The 21,725-nt window shown below is 60.4% G+C and overlaps 1 protein-coding gene across 1 annotated transcript; it reads right to left on the bottom strand.

Moving 5' to 3' along the window:
- Window positions 1-820: 820 nt before the first annotated feature.
- On the bottom strand, window positions 821-21,304 carry PIK3R2 (phosphoinositide-3-kinase regulatory subunit 2). Its single transcript, XM_072845091.1, has 16 exons — window positions 21,168-21,304; window positions 13,558-14,284; window positions 9,902-9,994; window positions 9,303-9,365; window positions 8,103-8,234; window positions 7,699-7,900; window positions 7,316-7,401; window positions 6,927-7,032; window positions 6,723-6,821; window positions 6,401-6,581; window positions 6,043-6,168; window positions 5,621-5,763; window positions 5,245-5,421; window positions 4,900-4,971; window positions 4,501-4,671; window positions 821-4,211 (listed from the first exon to the last, which is right to left on the bottom strand). Exons 2-16 carry the CDS (start codon window positions 13,895-13,897, stop codon window positions 4,019-4,021), a joined length of 2,184 nt encoding a protein of 727 aa, XP_072701192.1. The 5' UTR covers window positions 13,898-14,284; window positions 21,168-21,304; the 3' UTR covers window positions 821-4,018.
- Between the last annotated feature and the right edge of the window lie 421 nt (window positions 21,305-21,725).

The following is a 21,725-nucleotide window of genomic DNA, read 5'->3' as shown; positions in this document are numbered from 1 at the left end:
ACTCACGCGGGGCCGTGTGGCTCCGGCCACCCCGTCCCTGCTGTCCCACCAGGGACTGCAGCCCCGAATCGGAGCTTTGGGGTCACAGCCCCCCCGCCCTCGCCCCGCCGGCGGCTGCTGCCTCCCCGCAGGTTGCGACAGGTCGGGGACAGAAAGGAAACCCAACCCCGAGCAAGCCGCGCTTGGCGTCTCCCGAACGGGCAGAGGGCTCGGCTCCATGTCGGAGCCCCGCTGCGGTCTGCCGGGCCCCCACGGAGCCCCCCTGGGCTGGGTGCAGGTGCCGAAGCACCCCCAGGCCGGCGGCTCTGGGTGCGGGCAGGGGGTGCTGCCCAAACCATCCCCTGGGCTCATTTCTGCGGCTGAGCGTGGAGGAACCTCGTACTTCCCCCTCTGTTTATAGCTGCCGTTTCCGGCTATTTCGTGCCCTTTTGGGCTCGGCTGCCGCCTCCTCGCCCGGCCGGTGAGCCCGGGGCTGGCCCCCACGTTCCCCAGCCCTGCGAGACCCCGGGGAGCGGAGCCCTGGCACAGCCCAGCGCTGCCCAGGCGATGGGTCACATCCTGCACCCAGCCCAGGAGCTGGGGCACGGCCCCAACGCCCTCCCGCCTCCGCTACTCCGGCATAACCCCCTCCCCCAGAAAGCCCTGCAGCCGTTTCATTAATTCTGTTTATTTCTTTCTTTTTTTGTTGTTTTTGTGGGTTTTTTTGAAGTACCGTACAAAAAAAAAAAAAAAAAAATCCTCTTACAGTAACAAATACTGGGTTTACATTAGTAAACATCAACAGAAAGAGCATAGAGAACTACTGCTGGTAACGAACAGCTGAAGTGGCAAGTTATTTTTTTATTGCATATACCTAGGAACTAAAATCTCAGGAGCGCTCACGCAGCGGCCACGTCCTCTCCGAGCACCAAGCCACCGGTGACACGAGAGCCCTCGGGGGGGGTGGGGGGGTGTGTGTGTGTGTCACACTGAGCGTCCCAAGCTGGGACACGGAGGGACGAGACCCGAGCTGTGCCCCGGGGAGCAGGAACAGCCACGTTGCACCCACGCGACACGGGTGCGTGGCTGGCTTGGGGGACGTGGCGGGGGGTCATAAGCAGCAAAGCACAGCCCAGGGCCTCGAAACACGTCGCTACCGGGTTCATCCGGCGGCACGAACAGCACGAGCGAAAGCATCAAAGGACAAATCACAACTAGCTTATTCTGGGGGAGCTGCGCTGCAGGCAGGGAGCTCAGGGCTTGGGCTTCTACCCCGGGGGGAGACGAGGGAAAAGCTGTTTCAGGGAGCCACGTCAAGCACCGTCAGGGAAAGGCAGCCCCGGGGAAGGGTATTTTCCTCCTCTTTGTACACAGGGCTTGCGAGCAGAGCCCCGTCGGGGACGGGCCATGGTGATGGGTGCCGGTGGGCAGAATGGCAGTGCTGGGGGTGCAGAGGGGTGACTGTGACCCCCCCGAGCTCACGCTGAGCTGCCCACGCTCCTGGGGAAGAAGAGGCTCTGGCTGGGCGGCAGGAAGGGACAGCATGGGGAGAACAGCAGAAATTCAGCCAAAAGGATAAAAAAACGCGCTGTCAAGAGAAGCTGGAATTTCCCCGGCCAGCAGAGCCGGGGCAAGCACCAAGCGAAGTGGTGACAAGGGACGGCTTGAAGCTGAGACTCTCCCAGATGCTCGGCAGGCCCTGGCGTGAGCCGGGAGCAAACCCCCCTGTCAGGACTGGCCCCGAGCTCACGCTGGTGGGGTGGTGGGGGGACGTGGCCCCTGTGGGGCGAGGGGCTGGAGGATCCCATCTGCCTGCAGCCTGCCCCGTGGCACAGGGACGTGCTGGAAGTGCAGGGATGAGTGCAGGATCAGCACGGAGTGCCCAGGTTGAAAATGTGCCACCGCGACCGGTGCGGGAGCTTGGCAGAAAGCTTCGGGGTGTTGGCGTGGCCCCTCCGGCCACCCCACAGACCCCGGGAGGCCTCTGCAGAGAGGGCTGTGAGCACCAGGCCTCCCTGCCCCATTCCCACGTGCTCTCACCTCGCACGTGTCCGAGCCCAAACTATTCCCTTAATTATCCCTGACAGCTTTTCCCAAGTGATCCCCAAAGCCGAACGCAGCCTCTCCTGGGCTGTGCGCCCCGCAGCTCCCCCTGACCCCTCGCCTGCCCCTTCCACGGCATTTCGGCACCCGAGCGCACGCCTGAGCTGCGACGGGTCGGGGACGGCACTGCTGCCCCGCATCCTCAGAGCGCCAAACACCGACAAACCAGAACCAAAAAACACAGCCCAGGGCTCGGAGAGGGCGTGCAGAGTGGGGAATGGGGTCTGTACAGTCAAGCATAGGAGAGCTGCCACAAGCAATGGGAATGGGATGTTTGCTCCGGAAATTCCAGGTCCAAAAGGATCTGGGGACCAGCCCGGAGCAAGGCAAGCAGCAGAGGAGGAAGGAGGGACAGCGAGGTCCGCAACGTAAATGGCATGTCGAGGACAGGATGCAGACAGAGCACGAGCACACAGCACCCTGCAGATCCAGCGCAGCCCGAGTCGCAACACAAAGCAGAAGTGGCAAAGCCTACAGCATCCACCAGCCCATCCTGAGGACTCGGCCTCCAAAAGGGAAAGGAGCCTCTCTGGCAAATCAAGAGGACAATTAATGCTTTCTTCAAGCCAGGCAGACAGGATAACGCAATAAAGCAAACGCCACCATGGCCTCAACTTTTAAAGCTCTTCCAGGGCCACCTCCGTTGCCCTCGAGCCCTCTGAACTCAGCATTATCCGAAAAGACGCAACAAGCCCTGCCCGCGCCAGCCAGCGGTGATGGGCAGCACTACAGCAACCCCCAGCACTGTCACCCCAAGTCCCCATACAGTACTCATGATTATAAGTGCTTTGCATACATAGTTCGACATCATGCATATACATTTCTATGTGCTAAGGCCCTTGGCCCAGCGGAGATACCGTCCTCCTGCAGCAGAGAGGTCCTTCATTTTGTGTAGGGCTCGTAGCGTGCGTCGGACTCCGGCCCCCTCCTGCTTCAGCTGGCAGGACCCGAGTCTGCAACAGCCTGGCCAGCTGCTGCCCGCGCACTTGCATATCATAGTGGGAGTTCAGCAAACACCAGTACTAGGTAAGCAGCCGATTACGAAAAGAACCGTATTTACAGAGCTACAGTTAGCTTCAACGGGTTACGTCTGCAGAGATTCACCAAAGACAGCTGGAAACAACGAGCCGTGCGTCCCACAGATTCTGCCAGGAAAAACACGGGTACCACTACGGATTTCACAGCTTAGTTGGCACAACTAAGGTGAGAGATTCATCGCTAACCGGATCCTCCCTCCCCAGACAGCAACGCTCAAGAGGTGGTTATGACACTAGGGAACAAGACGGTGAGGTGGGGCACGGCACAGAGCGGAGACCTCGGCCGAGAAGCCCCACGGAGGATGGGGTTTCTCCTTTCTAAATGAGTCTCTGCACGGAAGAGCAGCACCCCTCGTACCAGACACCACCGCAGCCTGCAAGATCACCGAGGGAAGCAAGAGTGGAGGATGCACACGCTCAACCGCTCAGCCGAGTCTCCTCCTCTGCCTCCTCCGGCATCCAGGAAGCCCCTCCCTCAGAGCAGCGGTTGCGACCGCTCGGCCGGAGCGACGACCGACACCGTAGTGCACCGAGAAATCGGGAACCTAGCTCTACAGTGGTGCGTAGCGGGGCGACCTGCCAGCAAGAAGGGGATCTGACCTGCTTGTCGGGGAAGGGGAGGGGGCCGTGCTCGCCCACAGCAATTCAATCGCAACTGGATCCCACCTCCTAGAGGCTGGAGCCCACTGGGAGTCAACAGCCCAGCTTTTTTGTCCCATCAGCCAACGTGGGTTTCAGCTACTGACCAAAAGGGACACCAGGAACGGTCACAGACATCTCAGAGGCTCTGGAGGGGCAGGAGCACAGAGACTCAACTATACAGGGTGCAAGAGTCCAGAGCCAGAAAGCAGCGCCCTGGGGAGAAGCTGAAGGCAGCTGTTGCGTTGTGCACGGGCTGCTCATCTGGCTGGCGGCTGGGAAAGGACGGGGTGAGCCAGCGTGACGTTCAGGGAGTCATTGTGCTGCACCAGGGACGTGTGCTTGTAGTGCAAGACCAGGTCCTTGAGGGAGGCGTAGAGGTTGTAGGGTTCAGCAAACCCGTAGCCCGTTGCCGTTTTGTAGATCACGCAGTGCTTGGTGTCACCGTCCACCCTGCCGGGGAGACAAGGGAGCACGGGTCAGCGGCACGCCAGAGCCCCGCAGCACGAGGGAGCCCCGCTGGGATAGGGACAGCAGAGCGCAAGCGGGCGTCGCTGAAGCAGCCCAAAGATACGTCTGGCCCTGGCAGGAGGAGCCGAGGCAGACGGGAGACCTCGGGGAAGCCCAGCCTGCCAGCTGACACCTCCACCACCCTCCAGCATCTGGCGAGAGAAGGGCAGAGCGATGCGGGAGCACAGCCCGTGCCAACTCCATCCTGCCGCGTCTGCTTGGGGGTACTCACACCACAGAGCAGGCGTAGCATCCCTTCTGGCTGCTCTCGCGGATCAGGAAGGTGCCGTCCCGCTTGCCGCACAGCATCTCTTCTGCCTGCAAGCGGTTGATCTTCCCCACGTACCACGTCCGCTCCTCGTGGTGGGGCAGCTCCTCCTCGTCATCCATCATGGAGTACTGGCTGCAATCAAGCACAGGCACGGTCAGACCCCCTTGGTTTGGGGATGTGACCCCCACATCTCCCCTCCCGCTGCTAGCTGCCGTCACCCCTTCCGGCAGGAAAGGCGTCCTCAGCTCCCAGGCAGGGAGATGGGACTCGCCCGCAGCCCTGGAGCAGGCAGAACCGGCTGCGCAGCCTGCGCTCCTGCAGCCCCCCCGTGTCCCGCAACACACGAGCACGGACACTCACTCCTCCGTCTCATTCTTGATGCCCAGCCACTCGTTGATTTTCTTCTGCCGGGCACCCTTCTGCGTCAGCCACCTGGGGAAGGAGAGGCACAGCTCAGCGCAGGCAGCGTGCGTGGCCTGCGGCATCCACCCGCGCAGCCATCACCAGAGGGCAGCAGCCGTCCCCTTTGAGGGACCACCGTGCCCCGAGGCTGCATGCTGCAGGGCTCGCTCCTCCACCGAGCAGCCCACAAGCCGGTCTGACAAGCTCCAAAGCCCTCAAGGAGCCAGCTGGATCGCTCCCGGCCGGGCTGGAGGGGCAGCAGGGCCCCGCTCCCAGCCCTCCGCACGGGCAGGCACTACGTACACCAAATACTGGTCCCGCAGTTTGCGCAGCTGCATGAGGTCTGGCTTGAGGCTGTTCATGCGCTTGTCGATCTCCCGATTCTCCGAGGCTTGTTTCTTCAGGTCCTGCTCCAGCTTCATCTTGCTGTCGTGGATTTCCGTGATGCGAGACTTGAGCTTCTCCGAGTTCATGAGGATCCTGGGAGAAAGAGGGGGGTTTAGGCTGTGAGCCAGAGTGGGGGAGGCAGAGGAGGCAGCCTGCCAGCTCCAGCCCACAGCATGCCGCTGGAGAGACAAGGATTGTGCATGCCTCGGCTCTGCGCTGGGCCGGGATGATCCTTCCAGCCCCCAGAGCCCTTCCCCAGGCAGGGCAGGTCACCAGCACTCCCCGTCCTCACCGTTGCACCTCCTTCTCGTTGCCCTCCCGCCGGAAGCGCTCGATGTACTCCTTGCTGCATTTCTCCTGCGTCTGACACTGCTCCTCAAAGATCTTGATCGTCTCGTTGAAGGCCTCGATTGCCGTCCTCTTCATCTGCAGCTCCTGAAAATGGAGGGGAGAGCTGAGGAACGGGGAGCATTTGGGCAGGTTTCTGCCCATTCGCATCCCCTCTTTCCCCCTCCCCAAAGCAGCTCTGTCCTTGCTGCAGCCAAAATATCCCCCTCTTCAAAGCCTGTTCTCTGGGGAGTCTCCTCAAGTCCAGGAGGAGACAAATGGGGCAACGGGTACCCCCGATCTCTGCTCTCCTCTGTGCACAGCAGTGCTGCTGCCAGCGATCAGGGGATGTCAGGGCAGCCCAGGGGGAAGGCAGTACCCACATACCTGGGAAGTGCGCGTGTACTCCTCATACAGCAGGTCGTACTCCCAGCTCTTGTCCTGGTACTGCTGGTGATAGACCTTCAGCTGCTCCCCGACGGCTTCCACGCTGTCCTCTTTCACCACTTGGTCCTGCCATACGCACAGCCTCAGTCAGGACCTGCTCCTGCCCTACGCCAGCCCCCCAGCAAGGCAGCTGGTCCCATGAAACCCCCGTCCCAGCCCCCCATCACCCCACAAAGAATGTCCCAGCACGGGGGAAGGGGTGGGACATTGTCATCTACCAAAGGGCCAGGGATGGACGAGCAAATGCCCCTGGGTCAGGCTGTGCTGGCCAGCCGCATCCCTGTGGCACGGGCCTCACCTGCTGGTACTTGGAGATGGGGTAGAGCAGCCTGGTGTCCAGCTTGGCGTTGTACTGGGCGAGCGACTCGTGCCGGTAATGGGTGATGAGCTCCACCACTGAGCCGAAAGTCAGGGGCTCTGAGAAGCCGTACTTCCCCTCCCGGTGAAATATTTTGATCAGCTTGTTATTGCCTCCCTTCCTGTAGCGGGGAGGGGAGAGAGGGCACTTATCACCACCCCAGCACCCTACTGACGTCTGGGCGTCCAGGCAGCTGTAATCACTCGTGCCGACAGGTCCACCCCCGAGCAGCGGAGGCTCTCAGGGGACCCCAACACCCTACCTGAGTGTGAGCGTGTATTCCCCCTGGATCTTGCTGGAGGCATCGCGCACCAAGAAGGTACCATCTGGTGTGTCCCGTAGCTTCTCATTCACCTCCTCCCTACGAGGAACATGATTGTCATGGCCTGTGAGGTGCCACCAGAGCTTCCCCCCAGAGCTTGATGGACAGGGCACCCAGGACGTGAGCTGCCAGCCACCCCCTTACCGAGAAATGTCACCCCAGTACCACTCGGCGTCCTGCAAGGGCACGCTGTTCCCGTTGGCCAAGCTGGCTGCACTGGGCTTTGGCTTAGGTGGTTTTGGAGGCAAGGCTGTAAGAGAAGGAGGGTTGAAGCGGGGTGAGCCCCACGGGTAATCCCTCGGAGCACTGAGTCCCCCTCCCTGCAGTGACTGTCCTGGGAAGCCCCGCTTGGCTGCCACGCTGCCAGAAGCTGCTCCAGGCACATCTACAGCAGCAGATGAGCGCCTCAAGCCAACCTCCGGGCACAGCTGGGCTACGGAAACGCCCTCGGCAAACCCACTCACGGGGGCAGAGACTCCACGCCCACAGAGCACAAACACCAGCGCCTCGGGCCCCAAGGGGCATCTCAGTACCTGGAGGCAACTGTTCCGGCTCCAACTCCTTCGTCTGCAGAAGTATCTCCAGAAACAGCACGGAGAAGTCAGGGCTCAGCTCTGGGCTACAGGGAGAGAGAAGCCAAGATCAGCGGTTGTGGGGGAGAACTTGGCACTGCTCCCGTGCCCCCCGTGCAACTTCATCCCAGTGCACAGCCCAGCTGCCAGATCCCAGATTGACACAGAAGCAAGGGCTCTGCCCTGGCTTGGAGTCCCACCTCTGCGTGCTGCCAGCAGTTTAATCCCACGCGCAGCGAGGTAGGGGCTGCGGGCAGACCTGCTGTTACAGGCTGGACTCCTCGTCCTGGCAGGCACGGCGGCTGACGCTTGGTACACGTCTGGAACCAAAGAGCCTCACGTACCTGGCACCAGGCAGCCGGAGGAGAAGGGGGCCGAAGATCTCTCCCAGGGCCCGAGGGTGGAGGCTGTTGCTCTCGGCCTGCTGCGATACCTTCCCCAGATGCCGGAGCAGGAACTGCAGGGTGAGCGTGTTCTGGAGTGGGACCGCAGGCGACTCCAGGGCCAGCAGCAGCTGCTTCCGGCAATTCTCCGGCTGAGGGATCTCTGGGGAGAGAACAAGACACCATGGAAAGGCTGGGACAACCCACACTGCTCTCCACACTCCGGCTGCATCACAGCGTGGGAGCGCTGTCGGCAGCAAGGGCCACGTGCCAGATCCCATAGGCACAGGACTTATTTTGATAGCCCAAATGTGTCCGTCCCACCCCGCCACCCATTCCCAAGCGCGGCCAGGGGAAGCCCTTACCCTGCAGGACATGAAGGATGTCTCCGTGCACGGACACTGGCACCACAGGGGAGGGCAGGTCCTGCAGGTAGCCTCGCAGTGCCTCGCCCAGGGAGTGCACGTCGAAGGGCTCCAGGTCGCCCAGGGTCCAATCTGCCAGGGCACAGATTTCTCATGGGTGGCGGGGACAGCACCGGGCACTCAGCCGGCAGCTCCGGTGCTGCCAGCACCCATCCCAGAGACCACCGTGCATCACCTGGCCAGCTATGACGGGACACGGCAGCCCGGCACCGTGAGGGAGCTCAGGCAGCCCTCGGCAGCCCACAGAACAGAGGACGCCTAGAAGCGCACCCTGCACCCCAGAAACAACCTGGCTCTGGGAACGCAGGCAGGTCCCCCCCAGGAGCAGGCAGAGGTCGTTTTGGGTGCCCGCACCCTTTGCCCTGAGCCCTACCACAGAAATCCTGGGCACGCACGACTTGTGTGACAATTCTGTTCCCTGCTGCTGGTAGAGACAAGCGCAGACCGACCAGCCGCACACTGAACCCAACAGGGAAAATGTCTCCCTCGAACCATGTTGTCCCACGAACGCAAGGCGCAGGCTGTTGGGACAGCACGTAAAGCCTGTCCCAAAAGCAGCGCAGCCAGAACCGACAGCACCGCGTAGTTGGGGTTTGTAAGAACGTCTGCGGAAGGGGACAAGCCAGCGTGGTGCTGGATGAGGCTCAAGCCCAGCCGAGAGGCAGACAGCTCCGAAGGCTCCCCGGCAGAGACATCAGCTGCCGGCACAGCGGAGCCAAGGCTCCAGCCACCAAGCTGAGCTGAAAGATCCTCCCCTGCTTATTAGTGGCGTGACAGAGCCAGAGAAGCCTCCGCCAGCCCATCAGCAGAGCACCCCAAGATCAGGGCACCCCAAAGAGACAGCGGGAGACAAGCGCAGGGGTTCACTTGTTGGCCTGTGAGTCTCCAAGCCGGTGCCACGTCCCTTTGCTCCAGCCCACGGACGGTGGCAGGAATCCCTGTCTCTCCTGTCCCTTCCACGCAAGAGGGGGATGTGTGGGGACGGGGATGGCCCAGCCCCACAGGCAGCGTGCTGGGAGCCAGGAACTGCCGGGGACAGGCGAGCCTGGCCTGGATTGCATTACTGCTGGCGCTGTCACATCCACTAATCTCCTCCATCTGAGCTGATTCGCCTCCTCACCACGCGGAGCTGGTTCTTACCGGTTCTCAGCGCTTGCCTCAGTTCGGAGCCAGATGTCCTGTACAACATCTCGCTGTCTAACCCTGCGGAAGTGGGGACACTGCTGTTAGCTGCGAGCCGTGCAGCTCCCAGCGCACGCACCATTTCGGTGCCAGCCCGGCAGCCGCACGCCAGCCGGGCAACGGCTGCAGCACGGCTAACCAGGCCTGGATGGCGTCCAAGCCAACCTCCTGCAGATTCTGCCGCAGCCCCCTTGGCCCCCAGGACACCCGGTTCAGTGGCCCCTTTTTTTCCCCCCACAGCACAAATCCGGGCTGGAAGCGCTTCCCAAACCTCAGCACCCATCCGGGGTGCGTAGGCGTCCTGCGTGCAGACCCAGCTCCCTCACCCCAAGTGTCTGCGCAGGATGGCACAGCGGGGTCAAGCCCGGCCCTGGGGAACGGTGCCTCGAGCCAGGGAAGAGCGGGAGGCCCCCCACTTCTGCAGGCAGCCATGTCCTGCATGGCCCATGGAGCTCGGTCCATCACCAACAGCTTTTAAAGACAGCTGTCACCCCCTTTGCCCTCGCTGGGGGGTTTTGGGAGTATCAGCCCCTCGGTGCTCAGCATCCCCCCCTTACCTTTCTTCTCAATAGCTTCCACCAGCTTCACCAGCAGCGGCGGTGCAATCTCTGGAGGACTGAACTGCTCCTGCAAATCCGGGAGAGGAGACCCTGGGGAAGAGGGAGGGAGAGACGGGATCAGCCCCAGCTCAGCTCCCAGCAGACGCTCTGCAGCAGAGCCGGGCTGGGGCACAACCAACGCTGCTCCCAACGGCAGCGTCCGACAGCGAGGAAAGCTGTGGCCCCTGCCACGAGGCCACAGCCCGTGCGAACACCACACGGAGGCCGTGGAGAACCTGCGAGCTGGCCCAGAAACCGGCACAGCACTTGTTGAGTCCGGCCTTGCTCCGAGCCCCCGACGGGGTGTGCATAGGGGGATCCCTACTGCTCCCTGCAGAGCCTAGGAGCCAGAGCGTATCTCCCTGGGGACCTCGGCACCCCGGGGGTTACCAGGGCTCCTGGGGCTTAGGCTGGGTTTGGTTCCCTGCCCAGCACAGGGGCTGTGCAGGGCTGGTGGAGGAGCGCGGCCAGAGAGCTCGCTCGCGGTGGTGAGCTGTGATTAATCCAGCGATTCAGACAGAACGCCATGTCAGCAAATTCCTGCCCTTGATTGCTCGTTTAACATGGAAACCAGCCCTCTGCCTCCCCCTCCCCGCGAGCCCACAGCCTCCATGCAAGCTGTTACAGGGCGCGGACAGCCCGCGGCACAGGACCGGGGTTCCCCCTTCCCAGGGGATCCACAGCCCCACATCGGGTGGCATTTCTCTGTCTGTTCCAGAAGATCTTGAGGTCCCAGCTCTGAGCACCCCTTTCCCTGTGCCGGAGGGGTGACGCATGCCGGGGCAGGAGCACGCAGGCCCGTCTGGGCAGCTGCCAGCGGGAGGCTTGCCGAAGGATGAACGGTGCCAGGCCCCGTCTCACTTCCAATTGAGCACCAGCCGGTGCAGGAGGCTCCTCCGGGCTGGTCCACAGCACCGGGCAGACCCTGGGGAGCCCACGGTCAGTGAGGACACCCAGCACGCTCCACTCTGGAGAGGCAGAGCCAAAAGGCTGCTCCCCGTTGCGAAACACAGCTCTGTTGTCATGGATCTGACCTGAACTTGCCCGGTGTGGTCTCACCACAAGGCGCAGCAAGCTGAAATTCTGCACCCAGCTGAGCCTCCCGCACCCATGGGGAGACAAAGCAGCTCATGTCGGTGCTTCGACTCAGCAGCCATGGAGCAGGGGGGCAGGCACCCAGCAGTTCTGCAAGGGGCTGTGCTGCTGCGGGGGGGGGGGGGGGCAATCCCCCACCAGAAAGAGCCCCTGGGTATGGGAAGGGGTCCAGCGTGGTGCTGGTCGGAGTGGGGAAGCTGCAGGCGAGCTGCCAGGTTGGCAGCTCCAAGCCTGACCCTTGGGAAGGACTGAAGGGAGAGTAAATACTGGTGCTGCCCACGTGGCCCGGCCGGGAATGTGCTGCTTCAGCAGGCAGCAGCTTGCCATTTTTTATCAGGCAGCCTGTGTCGGAGCCAGCAGCGGCTCCTGAGCCTGCCGGGCCTCCGGGTTGGGCCGCCGCGAACAACGCTGCTCACAGCACGGCCAGGGCAGCTGCGGAAATATTTCCGAGCCGCATTTTCCGCTCGCGTTTTCTGCGGAAGGCAAACACCAGCAGCTCGTAAATTCACCGGCAGAAAGCACCGGGTCTCACCGCTCTGCAGGGCCAGCCCTGCTCCCGGGCTGCGTGACAGCCGTGGTACGGGCCCTGCTCCGTGTGTGACACCGGGGGGCTAAGGGATCCCTGCCAGCCAGGGCAGGACCCGGGAAACTGGCAGAAATCCCGCCAGCTATGAGCTTCGTGAGGCAGCCAGGAGACATCTCTGCACCTCCCGAAGCGCAGACCACGAAGAAATAACACAGGCTTGGCTTAAATACAGTTTCTCAGTTGCAAAAATGTGTCTCCCTACCAGCATCCTGGCAGGCTGCATGTAAAATGGCCCTGGGCGTTTGAATTGCCACCCTGCAGGCCCTGCCTGTGCCCACGGTGGGGGCTGGCTGTGGGGATGCACCCACAGGGGACAGGGACGGAGCTGGCACCCCCTTTGCGCGCCCTGGTACCCGACCCTCTCTCTACTCCAGCCCCGGGCAGGATGCAGACAGGCTGGCTTTTGGTTTCTTTCCCAACCACGTCTTTTCTGTGTGTCAGGAGCTTTGGCACGTATCTTCTTCCACATCCCAGAGATCCCCACCCCTGTGCAGGGCAGCGGCTTTGACCACCCAGACACACCTCCACCAAGCCCTTCTTGAGAAGAAGAGGAGGAAAGAGCCCACGAAGGCATAAATACAGCTCCCGAGGGAGTGCAGGGCTGGATGCAGGCAAGGCCGATGCATCCACCGCAGAGCATGCCCCAGGCTCCCAAGAGGAGCTGCTTTCTTGGAAAGGCAGGTTGCGAGTGGGATGACTCAGGTCAGCGGCTCTCGCTGCCAACCCAAACGCGCAGCCCGGCTGCATTCCCACCCTGGGGAGACATTTCCTGGGGCCGCCCCTCCGGCTCTGGGAGCAGGAACACGGGAGGCAGCTGCGGGGAGCCGTGCACCCAGCCCCACCACCCTGGTTTGAGACAGGGGCTCCTTTCCGTTCCTTAAGACCCCAGAGATGTTTCCCACAGCTAGAAGCATCCGATGGGATAGCCGTGGCTCCCAGGCAGAGAGGGACAGGGAGGATGCAGGGCTGCAAGCCGGGAGCGTGCTCTGATGCCCACCAGCTCCTGCTGCTGACCCTACTCTTCCTGTGTGCACCCTTGAAGTCTTCTGCAAGGCATGGAAAGGCAAAGTGTGGCTGTCACCCCTGTTTGCCATCTCAGAGCACCCAGGGCCTGCTGAGCCTGTGCCACAGGGCTTATGTGCCTGGGAGCAAAAAAAAAAAAAAAACCAAAAAAAAACCAGGCAAAGAGAAGGCAGCTGCCACAGGTCTATAGGCAGCACGGAGGCATGGCGGCTCTCCCGGCTCCTGGACTGGGTCCATGCCAAGCGCAGAGGCGGCTGGGAGGCAGCCGCAGGTGCAGGGCGGCCCATGCCCTGCCCGAGGGCAGCTACCCAGCCTCAGCGAGAGCTCTGCGATCCACGGGGAGGGACGGGTGCCAGGCAGACAAGCAATTAGCTCCAGTTCTCAGAAGTACTCTTTTAGACCCTGACTTTTCTCCTCTTGCCCAGAGACAAGTAATTGTGTGTCTCAGCGGGGCTGAGCGGCTCTTGGCAGGGAGCAATGCCCCAGGCGCTCCAGAGGCAGAGGCAGGGAGGTGGTTGGGAGAGGTCAGGAGTTATTCCTAAAGGGAGGGAGCAGGGCAAAACCCTCAGCGGCGCAGGGAGAGGGACCAAGGACCACGGGGATCCTGGCTGATCATGGGCCAAGAGAGGGAGAAGGATCTTGCAGAGGTAAGAGCGGGACAAGGCTCACCCCAAGAAGCTCTGCTAAGCAGATCAATAAGCTGGAGGAACAATGCGCTTTTCTCTTGGCCGGGACTGAGCGTGAGCCCACAACTCCCAGGCAACTCAACCGCACTGCTGCTGGCAGGGCAATCCAGTGTTGCCGAGCCAAGGGCTTCACCGCTGTCCTGCAAAGCCACTCACACACCCTCGTCCGCAGCACGCCGGGAGTGGAAGTGTCTCAGAGCAACACGGCAGGCAGCAGGGCTTACCTTGCTCCAGAGCCTCCTGCACCCGGCAGCCGCTGGCCCCTGGTGTTGCAGGCAGAGGTCTCTGCACTCGGGGCCGGTGAGAAGGGACAGAGATCTTCACAGGCCCCACGTACTCCACGTACGTGCCGGGAAAGTCACCCTTCTGCTTGGTCCGCTCGTTGACGCCCAGGATCCACCCGATCTGATTGGGGGTCTGCTCATCTCCGTCTTTGAAGCCCAAGGCTTGCAGGGCCCCCTTGCTCACCACCAGGATGTCCCCAGGCAGCAGATCAATGTCCTCCTCGCGCTCCTTGCGGTAGGGGTAGAGCGCGCGGTACTGGAACCCATCGGTGCTGCCCATTCTCTCTGCTGTGGGGAGAACGGCTCTGAACGGTGAGGCAGCGTGTTTCGGGTGGGAAAGGAGGGATTTCAGAGGCAGCTCTCCCCCATCAGCACTCTGAACGTCTCTGCCTGAAGCAGCACCCCAGGAGCCTGGTCTGGGTGCCGCGGCGTGCTTAGGTGCAGCCCCTTTTCCTTAGCTTGAAACCACGATTCAACCAAATGATGGAGCAAAGGGAGAAGGAGACAAACATAATCCAGCACTGGTGAGCGGGCATGCAGCAAAGAAACAGGAGATAAGGGTCCGCTTCACCAAAAAAGAAGCAGGTTTCTTGAAGTCCGGGGGGCAAAAGCACGGCACGCTTCCAGCCCAGAACAGTGTGGCATGCTACGTCTCCCTTTCCAGTGCCTGCAAAGAGAAGACGACTTGTCAGTGCACAGCCAGGCACCCCGCACCCTCCTGAGACGCCAACATTCAAACTAGGGGTTCATCTGAGCAGCTGAGAGAGGCAGGACTCGTTTCTCTCCTACCTACCAGCTGATGCCAAGCCCTGGATCCAACCAGGACATGCTAATACCAATTTACACTCCCAAAAGCAAGAGAGGAGCCAGCGGCTACGGGCAGGAACACCACCTCCTCTCTTCTACAGTCAGGCACCAGCTCTGCATCTTAAAGAGGTTCACTCCTGCTTCTTCAGCTTACCCTCCTCGCAGCACTTATGCAAACAAGAAGACAACAAGTGGGACAAAACAGCCTTTATGCAGGAACTTTTGCATACAGAAAAGGGTGACCCTGCAACCACCAGCTGGAGGCCCTGAATAGGAGCAAAACAAACAGATTTAACCTTTCCTTGTTAAATCCATTAAATTTCACAGTTCACCTTTACGTCTACCCATGCAATCCTCCACAAAGTCATTTTCTGAAGGTAGCTGCCCACAAATGTAGGTTAACCAAGCTTTCAGCGAAACGCTGTCGAGATGCTTTTGCCATTCCCACAGAGCAGCACTTCAAAGCTTTGCTCTGAGCAAAGTAAATTTTTGAACTTTTCAAAAGCAGCAACAGCATCAAGTGCGGGCACGGGTTCCTTTCGCAGAGATGGAGGTGAGTTGAGTTAAAATAATCTTCAGAAGCCTTCAAGTCTGCTTAAAACTGCTAACCGCCTTTCAGCTATTCAGAGAGAAATTGAAGAATATGCTGCCTGCCCTGCCCAGAAATCCACCAAAAAGAACAAACCTGGGTTATAACATGTTGTTGAAGGGATGTATGAGCTGGGGCATTCCCACCAGCCGAGCACGTCCTCTTTTCCCATCCCATCCTGGCCGCACGGGCCAGTTTTCCACCTCCCCCAGGCAAATCTCAGCGTTCCAGTTCCCGCAGCCACGGCACGCAACCAAGGACCGGACCTACAAGGCACTGGGGCAGCCAGAAACCAGCCTTCCCAGGGACACCCTAGGCCTGTTGAAACGCTGCAGGTCCTATTAATGGCTTGAGCTGTTTTGGCCCAGAAACCACCAAACCCAGCTCAAACTCTTGAGTCTCATCTGAAAACTATTAGCGAGCAGGAAGACGCTTCTCAGGGCTGCGGGAGCCTCTGCAGAGGGAGGCGAGGAGGCAAAGGGAGCCAGGGCACCCTTCCCAGTGGGGTCAATGCACAACCAAGCACGGCACGAAGCCAAGGCTGCTCCGACCGCTGGTTGGACTCTGCAAGAGGCACTAACGTTGGTGATCTGCAGTATTTCAAAATAACCCTTTCGGGCCAGCAACATGTTACAGTTCACATCAGCTACAAGCCACCCTTTCCTCCTGCACACGCTACCAGCCCTGCACGCTACCAGAAAGTCTGAGATCGGTGCGAGTCCCCCGTGAGGAGCCGGCTTCACCTCTCCACAGCCAGGCTCCCCAGCCCAGCACCACGCTGTGGACTCTTTCCCTTGACAAAGAAGAAAGGCACAAAGAGGCCGTGGCACGTAAAACCTGCGCAGCAGCCGGGGCCCGCGCTAGTTGCCTGAGCTCAGGCAAGCGTCCCAGCTGGGCTGTCTTTACCATGAATGAGCAGGCACTGCCCTCGGGGAGGTAGGACACTTGCAGCCAGGCTCTGGCGGGTGGGGAACAGGATTGAGCCTGATCCAGGTCGCTGGAGAACTTTTCTGGAGCTCCAGGAGCAACACCAGGCTGCAGGACTCATGGAAAGACCCTGGGGACGGGGGGATGTTTGTGGGAGAAGCAGCGCATCCCAGCACAGCCGCTGTGCAAGCTCCCACTGTGCCGGGATGACGGCCGCAGGGAACTCGCAGCAGAGCCTGCATTTCCCCAATCCAACCAGCCCCAGCCAGGAAAATATTACTTCATAATCCAGAATATAAAGAGAGATTTATGACCAGGCTCACTGCCTGCCCCTCGCCCCTCTGAACGCTGCCTGTCAGGGTCTGACCGAGCTGCATCGGCAATGCCGGGGGCACTGCCAGGAGCCCGAGCGGCTGCTGCCTGCTGGGAAAGGCACCAGCAGCTCCCGCTCCTCCTGGAGAGGACAGACCCCATAACGCACCCCAAGGCAGCAGAGCCCAAACCCAGCGGGGGACCCGCAGGCACCTCCCCAGCTTCCACCCGCAGATCCAGCCCTGACTCCAGGTGCCTCAGACAAGACGGTGCAGCCAAAGAGGCTGGAAGGACAAAACGCTCAGCCCTGGCAAACTTGTTCAGTAGCTTTTAAAAGCAGACCTGCGTGGAGGGGTGGGAAGAGGAGAGAGTTGCTCCGGAGCACCGAGTCTCTCCAAAGAGCAGGTCCCACAGCTCCTGCTCTGTCGACTCCTTCCAGCCTCCTTCCCTGCGGTGGGAACGCAGAGGTCTGTGCCACTCTGCTATCCACATCCCAGAGGGTCACTGGGCATGCAAAAAGATACTTGGAGACAGCCTGGTCCCGGAGCAGACCTGCCTTCCCCACGCTCAGCCCGTATGGGGATCAAGTGCCCACAAATGGGGGTGAGGAGCCCCCCGGAAAACCCAAATCCACATGGCTAACACCAGCGCTGTCCTCTCCAAGGGAAACACTTGTCCTCTGTCCTGCCACGGACCCAGCGAGCAGCTTCCCAGGCTGAGCTGCGTGTGCGGGACGGCAGCCACCGGTCAGGAAAGCTCTGCAGCCCACAGAGAGCAGCTGACCGAATCGGCGTGTCTTTGGGGAGAGGGAACGCAGACTTCCCAAAGCCCTTAACCAGCTCTTTGGAGGGAAGGCGAGTTGGGGAAGGCAGCACTGAGAGCCTGGGACACGCACGAGCCTGTCGGCTGGAAGCACACCTCCGAGCCGGGGCTCTGCGTGCGCAGGAGAGAGGGAGCAGCTTGCCAAAAGATTTCAGCTGGGCCCGGCTCCAGGTTCGCTCGGCTCTTGGAGAGGAACCTCGTGTGTCCGCGCTGGCGAGCACTTGCTTAGGCTGCTCTGAAAATCCCATGCATCAGACATCTAAATACCTTTGGTAAATCTATCTCAGTGCCCAGAAACAATCCCTCGATTCATTAACTGCTGTCAATACTTTCTTTGTTTAATACATTGGTTTGAAACAAAAAACACATTACAAGTCTTTTTGTGTGTGCCCAGCACATAAATAAAAGCATCTTAACGTTTTAAATGTGGTTCCTGTGCTTTTTAACCCAGTTCCAAATGCAGTTCAAAGTGCAGCTTGACTTGAAACAAGACTGAGCGTTACTTTCCCTCCAGTGAGGTGAAAGAATGCATAAAAATATTTAAAAGAAGAATATGCTTACAACAACCTACACAGCTCGAATCTTTCCAAGTTACATCAGATCCTTAGTGAGCAAAAAACTACCAAACCAAGTTTTGAACTGCAAAACGCTACATGTTAATGGGTTACAAACAATGAAAACAAACCTTTCCTTTAATAAAAAGAGAAAATGGGACAATGCAACTAGGGATGGAAATAAAAATGGACACGGAACAGCCTGCCACATCGTGCCCTATCATGACAACTGCTGCTGCATCGAGTCTTTCTGACCTACACAGCCAGGGCAGCTCCGCTGGCCTTACACCCTGCCAGAGTGGCAGAAGCCGGCAGTGCCGAGCATGCTGTGGGTCACGCTGCGCCCACAAGCACCCGAACCACCAAGCAGCACCGGGGCAGAGAGGGTGAGAGCTTGGGAACCCCTGATTTATAATTTGGGATAGACAGCACAGCAATCCCCTGTGCTCCTGGGCAGCTTCCCGGGCCGGCTCCCTCCCTGGCCCTGCCGAAGAGCCTGAATGACAACTCACGAGGCTTGAGCCACAAGCGAGGCCGCGGCGGAGGTGGCAATGCCACAACAAGCCACGGAGAAACGAGCAGGGAGAGCCCACAGGGAGCTGGCGCGGGCGGGAAGCGGAGCTGGACATGCTCCACCAGCTGCCCCCGGGGAAGCGGCCAGAGGACGGGGGAGAGCCGGAGCCGCGCCGGGGGCTCACACTCCCCGGCTGGTGATGGCCACGGAGCTGCCAAACCGGCTGGTATTTCCCTCCGAACAGGGGAAAGCAGCAGGGAAGCTGAGTTATGCCGTGAGCTGTGCCCAAGCCAGGCCCGCTGTCCTGAGAGCAACCACATCGCAGCAGAAGCCCAGGGCAGCCGAGGCCAATTTCACATCTTTTCTCACCAAGAAATGTTTCCCATGCAGCCGGCAACAGAGCCCAAGGAGTAGCAGCATCCTGCCCATGGCCACCAGCTGCCCTTTGACGAGGATACAGAGCATTTGCTGCTCAGACTTACATTTCATTAAATATTTTGCTTTATTTGCTGAAACCCAAGAAGTGAAGAAATAACTGAAACATTTCACTGAAAAAGTAAATGTTATGGTTAGCAGGGATCTGAGGAGCCTAATAAATCCCTGCCTTGGGATGACCGATACCTACCTCATTTTTGAGAGACAACTGGAGGTCTCAGCGACCTCCTCCTCAAAGGCTGGACGATCCGAGCGCGTCTTGGGCAATCTGCAGACCTACTCCAAGACTTCTCTTACTGTCTGGAGGTTTCTCCTGACACCGGACTTTCTTGCTTCAGTTGAAGCCTGTCCTGTCTCACCCACTTCAGGGACTTTCTCCTCCTCATCACAAGAGCCTTTTACTTGGCTGGAGACTTTTACACACCGGCACCAAGCGAAGGACCAAGCGCCCTATGCCAGCACTGTCCCTTTACTCCAGGCTTCCTTCACACCAGCCCCCAAGCAGCAAGAACACACTACTTCCATTTTAGGAGCGTTCATGGGGCTGGGTTTATTTTTTTTTTTTTTCCTTCTTCTTCAGAAACAAACCCAGGAGCTGTATTTTGGCTACTTCCCTCAAAAATCACAGTTCTAAAAAAATTGCATACATGAAAAAATTCCAACTGTTCTTGCTAACTCATCTGCTTAAAATCACGTTCTCTGGGGTATTTGAAATTTTAATGACAATTTATTAGCAGCTCTGCACAGCGCAGCAATCACATGAAGTAACCTACAAGGTGAGAAGCAACCACGCTACAGGCCAGCATTATTCGGGTATTGGTTGAGAGAGGCAAGACCTTCTAACTTGAGAAATCCACTGTCCCTTCCTCTGTTTGCTTTTTATCTTCCATTACTCGGTTACTTTAGCTCCAAGCTGCGGCTCCAGATATTCCCAGAGGAATTAAAAGAGCCCTCAATATTATAAATACTCTTTTTCATTGTAAACACACCCCAGCACTCGGAGCGAAGCGCCGGCACTCTGACACAGCTCCAAGCTGGCTCCGCAAACCACTCTGCTCCTCGCCGCATTCCAGCTGAGCCGTGGTTTCTCTTCCAACCCAGAGCTTTTGTCCAGCGAGACCCAACTGCGGGCAGAAAGGATTTTCCTGTGTGCTTAAAACCTTGTTCTAGCGAGTTAAAAACTGAGGGTTTGGGGCAGCGATCACCTTCAGGAGGACCGAAGCCTCGCTGTGAACCGCACGGGCAGATCAAAGCACGATCTGCCCACGTCAGAGAAGAGAGTCACCAAAGAAACCAAACCATCGCTTGGACTTTCCCACATCATGGAAGAGTCGATGACTAGAGCAGAGGCCAACCCAGCCTTGGGGACACACCAGCCCTTCGCATGTTAGGGAAGGGCGGGGGAATGGCCAGGAAAGCAGTGATTTAGGCTATATTTACTCAGCTGTCTCCATTCTCTGCTCTCACAGAGAAAGTCACAGGGCCAGTTCCCCAGTGGCTCCAAGAGCTGCTTGGGAAATAATAGCCGCGCATTAATGGGAAGGAGAAGGTGGCCAGTCCTCTGCCATGCCGGGCAGGAGTGCCGAAAGGCGCAATGCTGCTGCCACTCCAGCTCTCTGCAGCTCTCGCAGAGCTCATTTTAGACGGGTTTTCCCCCCAGCTTTTATTTCCCATTGAACATGGACCCTCAGTTTGGGAGGTATGTCACCACGGGAAGCTGCTTCTTCAAGAGGCTGAGAAACATCCCCAGCATTAGAAAAGACGCAGGGCACGAACCTCACTGGAAAGAGGTGGGCTGGCCACCGTCCCAGAGCCAGGGTTTGGGGGTAAACTGTGTCCAGAGCCAACAAAGCCACAGCCATCCCGGCTGGACTCCGGCACATCCGGAGGGACAGGCGCATCCCTGGGCCGTCTGGCCCCAGCCTGGGGTCTGCTGGGGCAGAACCCCGGTGGGGCCAAGCCCTCAGCCCAGGCTGGAGCCGTGCAGTCCTGACAGGCTGCTTTTCTCCAGCTCTGCCACCCAGAGAGGGTGCCCAGGACCCCCGGCAACGGGGGCTGCACCCTGCCAAGGGGGGGGTCCCCCTCCACTGGCACCACTGCAGGGGGAATGGCACACAGGTCCCCATGCTGGCACTGCTGGGGATGGAGATAGCCTGGGGGGGTCGGGGGTGCAGCCCTTGCACAGGGAGGGGACAGGGACAGCTCTGGCACCACGGGGAGGGACGCACGGCTCGGGCACAAGGGGCCTGCCCTGGCACCTCAGGGCGGGGGGACAGGGCCAGCCCGGGGGCGGCACGGCCCGGGGGGTGACGCTGCCCTGGCAGCGGGGCACTCTGCGCTGGCACCACTGGGAGGGGGACGGGGACAGCCCCGGTGCTGCCCCCGGGGAGGGGACAGAGCCTCGGCCCGGGGGGCCCGGCAAGGAGCTCCCACCCAGGGCCCCCAGGGAGCTTCACGCTGAGGGGCCGCGCTCACCGCGGGTCCCGGCGCCGGCCCGCCCGCCAGGCCCTGGGTCCGGTTCCGATCCCGGTCCCCCTCTCCCCTGGTCCCGGTCCCGGTCCCGGCCCCCTCACCCCCGGCCCCGTCCCACCTCTCCGCCGGCCCCATCCGCCGCCGCTCGGCTCCAGCCCGCTCCTGCCTCCCAGCCCGGCGGCAGCCTGGGAAAGGGCCCGAGCGCCGCCGGAACGGCCCGAACCCGCCCCGGAAAGACCCGACAAATGCCGGAGACGAACGAACCTCCCCGAAGCCTCGGCGGCCCCGCCCCTTCCCCCAGACGCCAGCCGCGATCGGGGCCACGCCCCTCGCCCGAGCAGCTCCGGAAGCAGCCGAGGGGTCGCCGGCGCCAACCGCCGCTCGGCGCTGCGGGAGAGCGCGGCGGCGCCCCCTAGCGGCGCGTCGGGACCGCGCATCGGGCACTGCACCGGGCACCGGGCACCGGGCACTGCACCGGGACTGTACCGGGCATGGGCACTGCACCGGCCATGGGCACAGCACCGGGACTGCACCGGGCACCGGGCACTGCACCGGGACTGTACCGGGCATGGGCACTGCACCGGCCATGGGCACAGCACCGGGACTGCACCGGGCACCGGGCACTGCACCGGGACTGTACCGGGCATGGGCACTGCACCGGGCATGGGCACAGCAC

This window comes from Ciconia boyciana, chromosome 24 (assembly GCF_034638445.1).
Source record: "Ciconia boyciana chromosome 24, ASM3463844v1, whole genome shotgun sequence".
In the NCBI taxonomy this organism is placed as follows: domain Eukaryota; kingdom Metazoa; phylum Chordata; class Aves; order Ciconiiformes; family Ciconiidae; genus Ciconia; species Ciconia boyciana.
The sequence above is the reverse complement of the archived record's forward strand: the minus strand, read 5'-3'. Positions and strand labels throughout refer to the sequence as shown.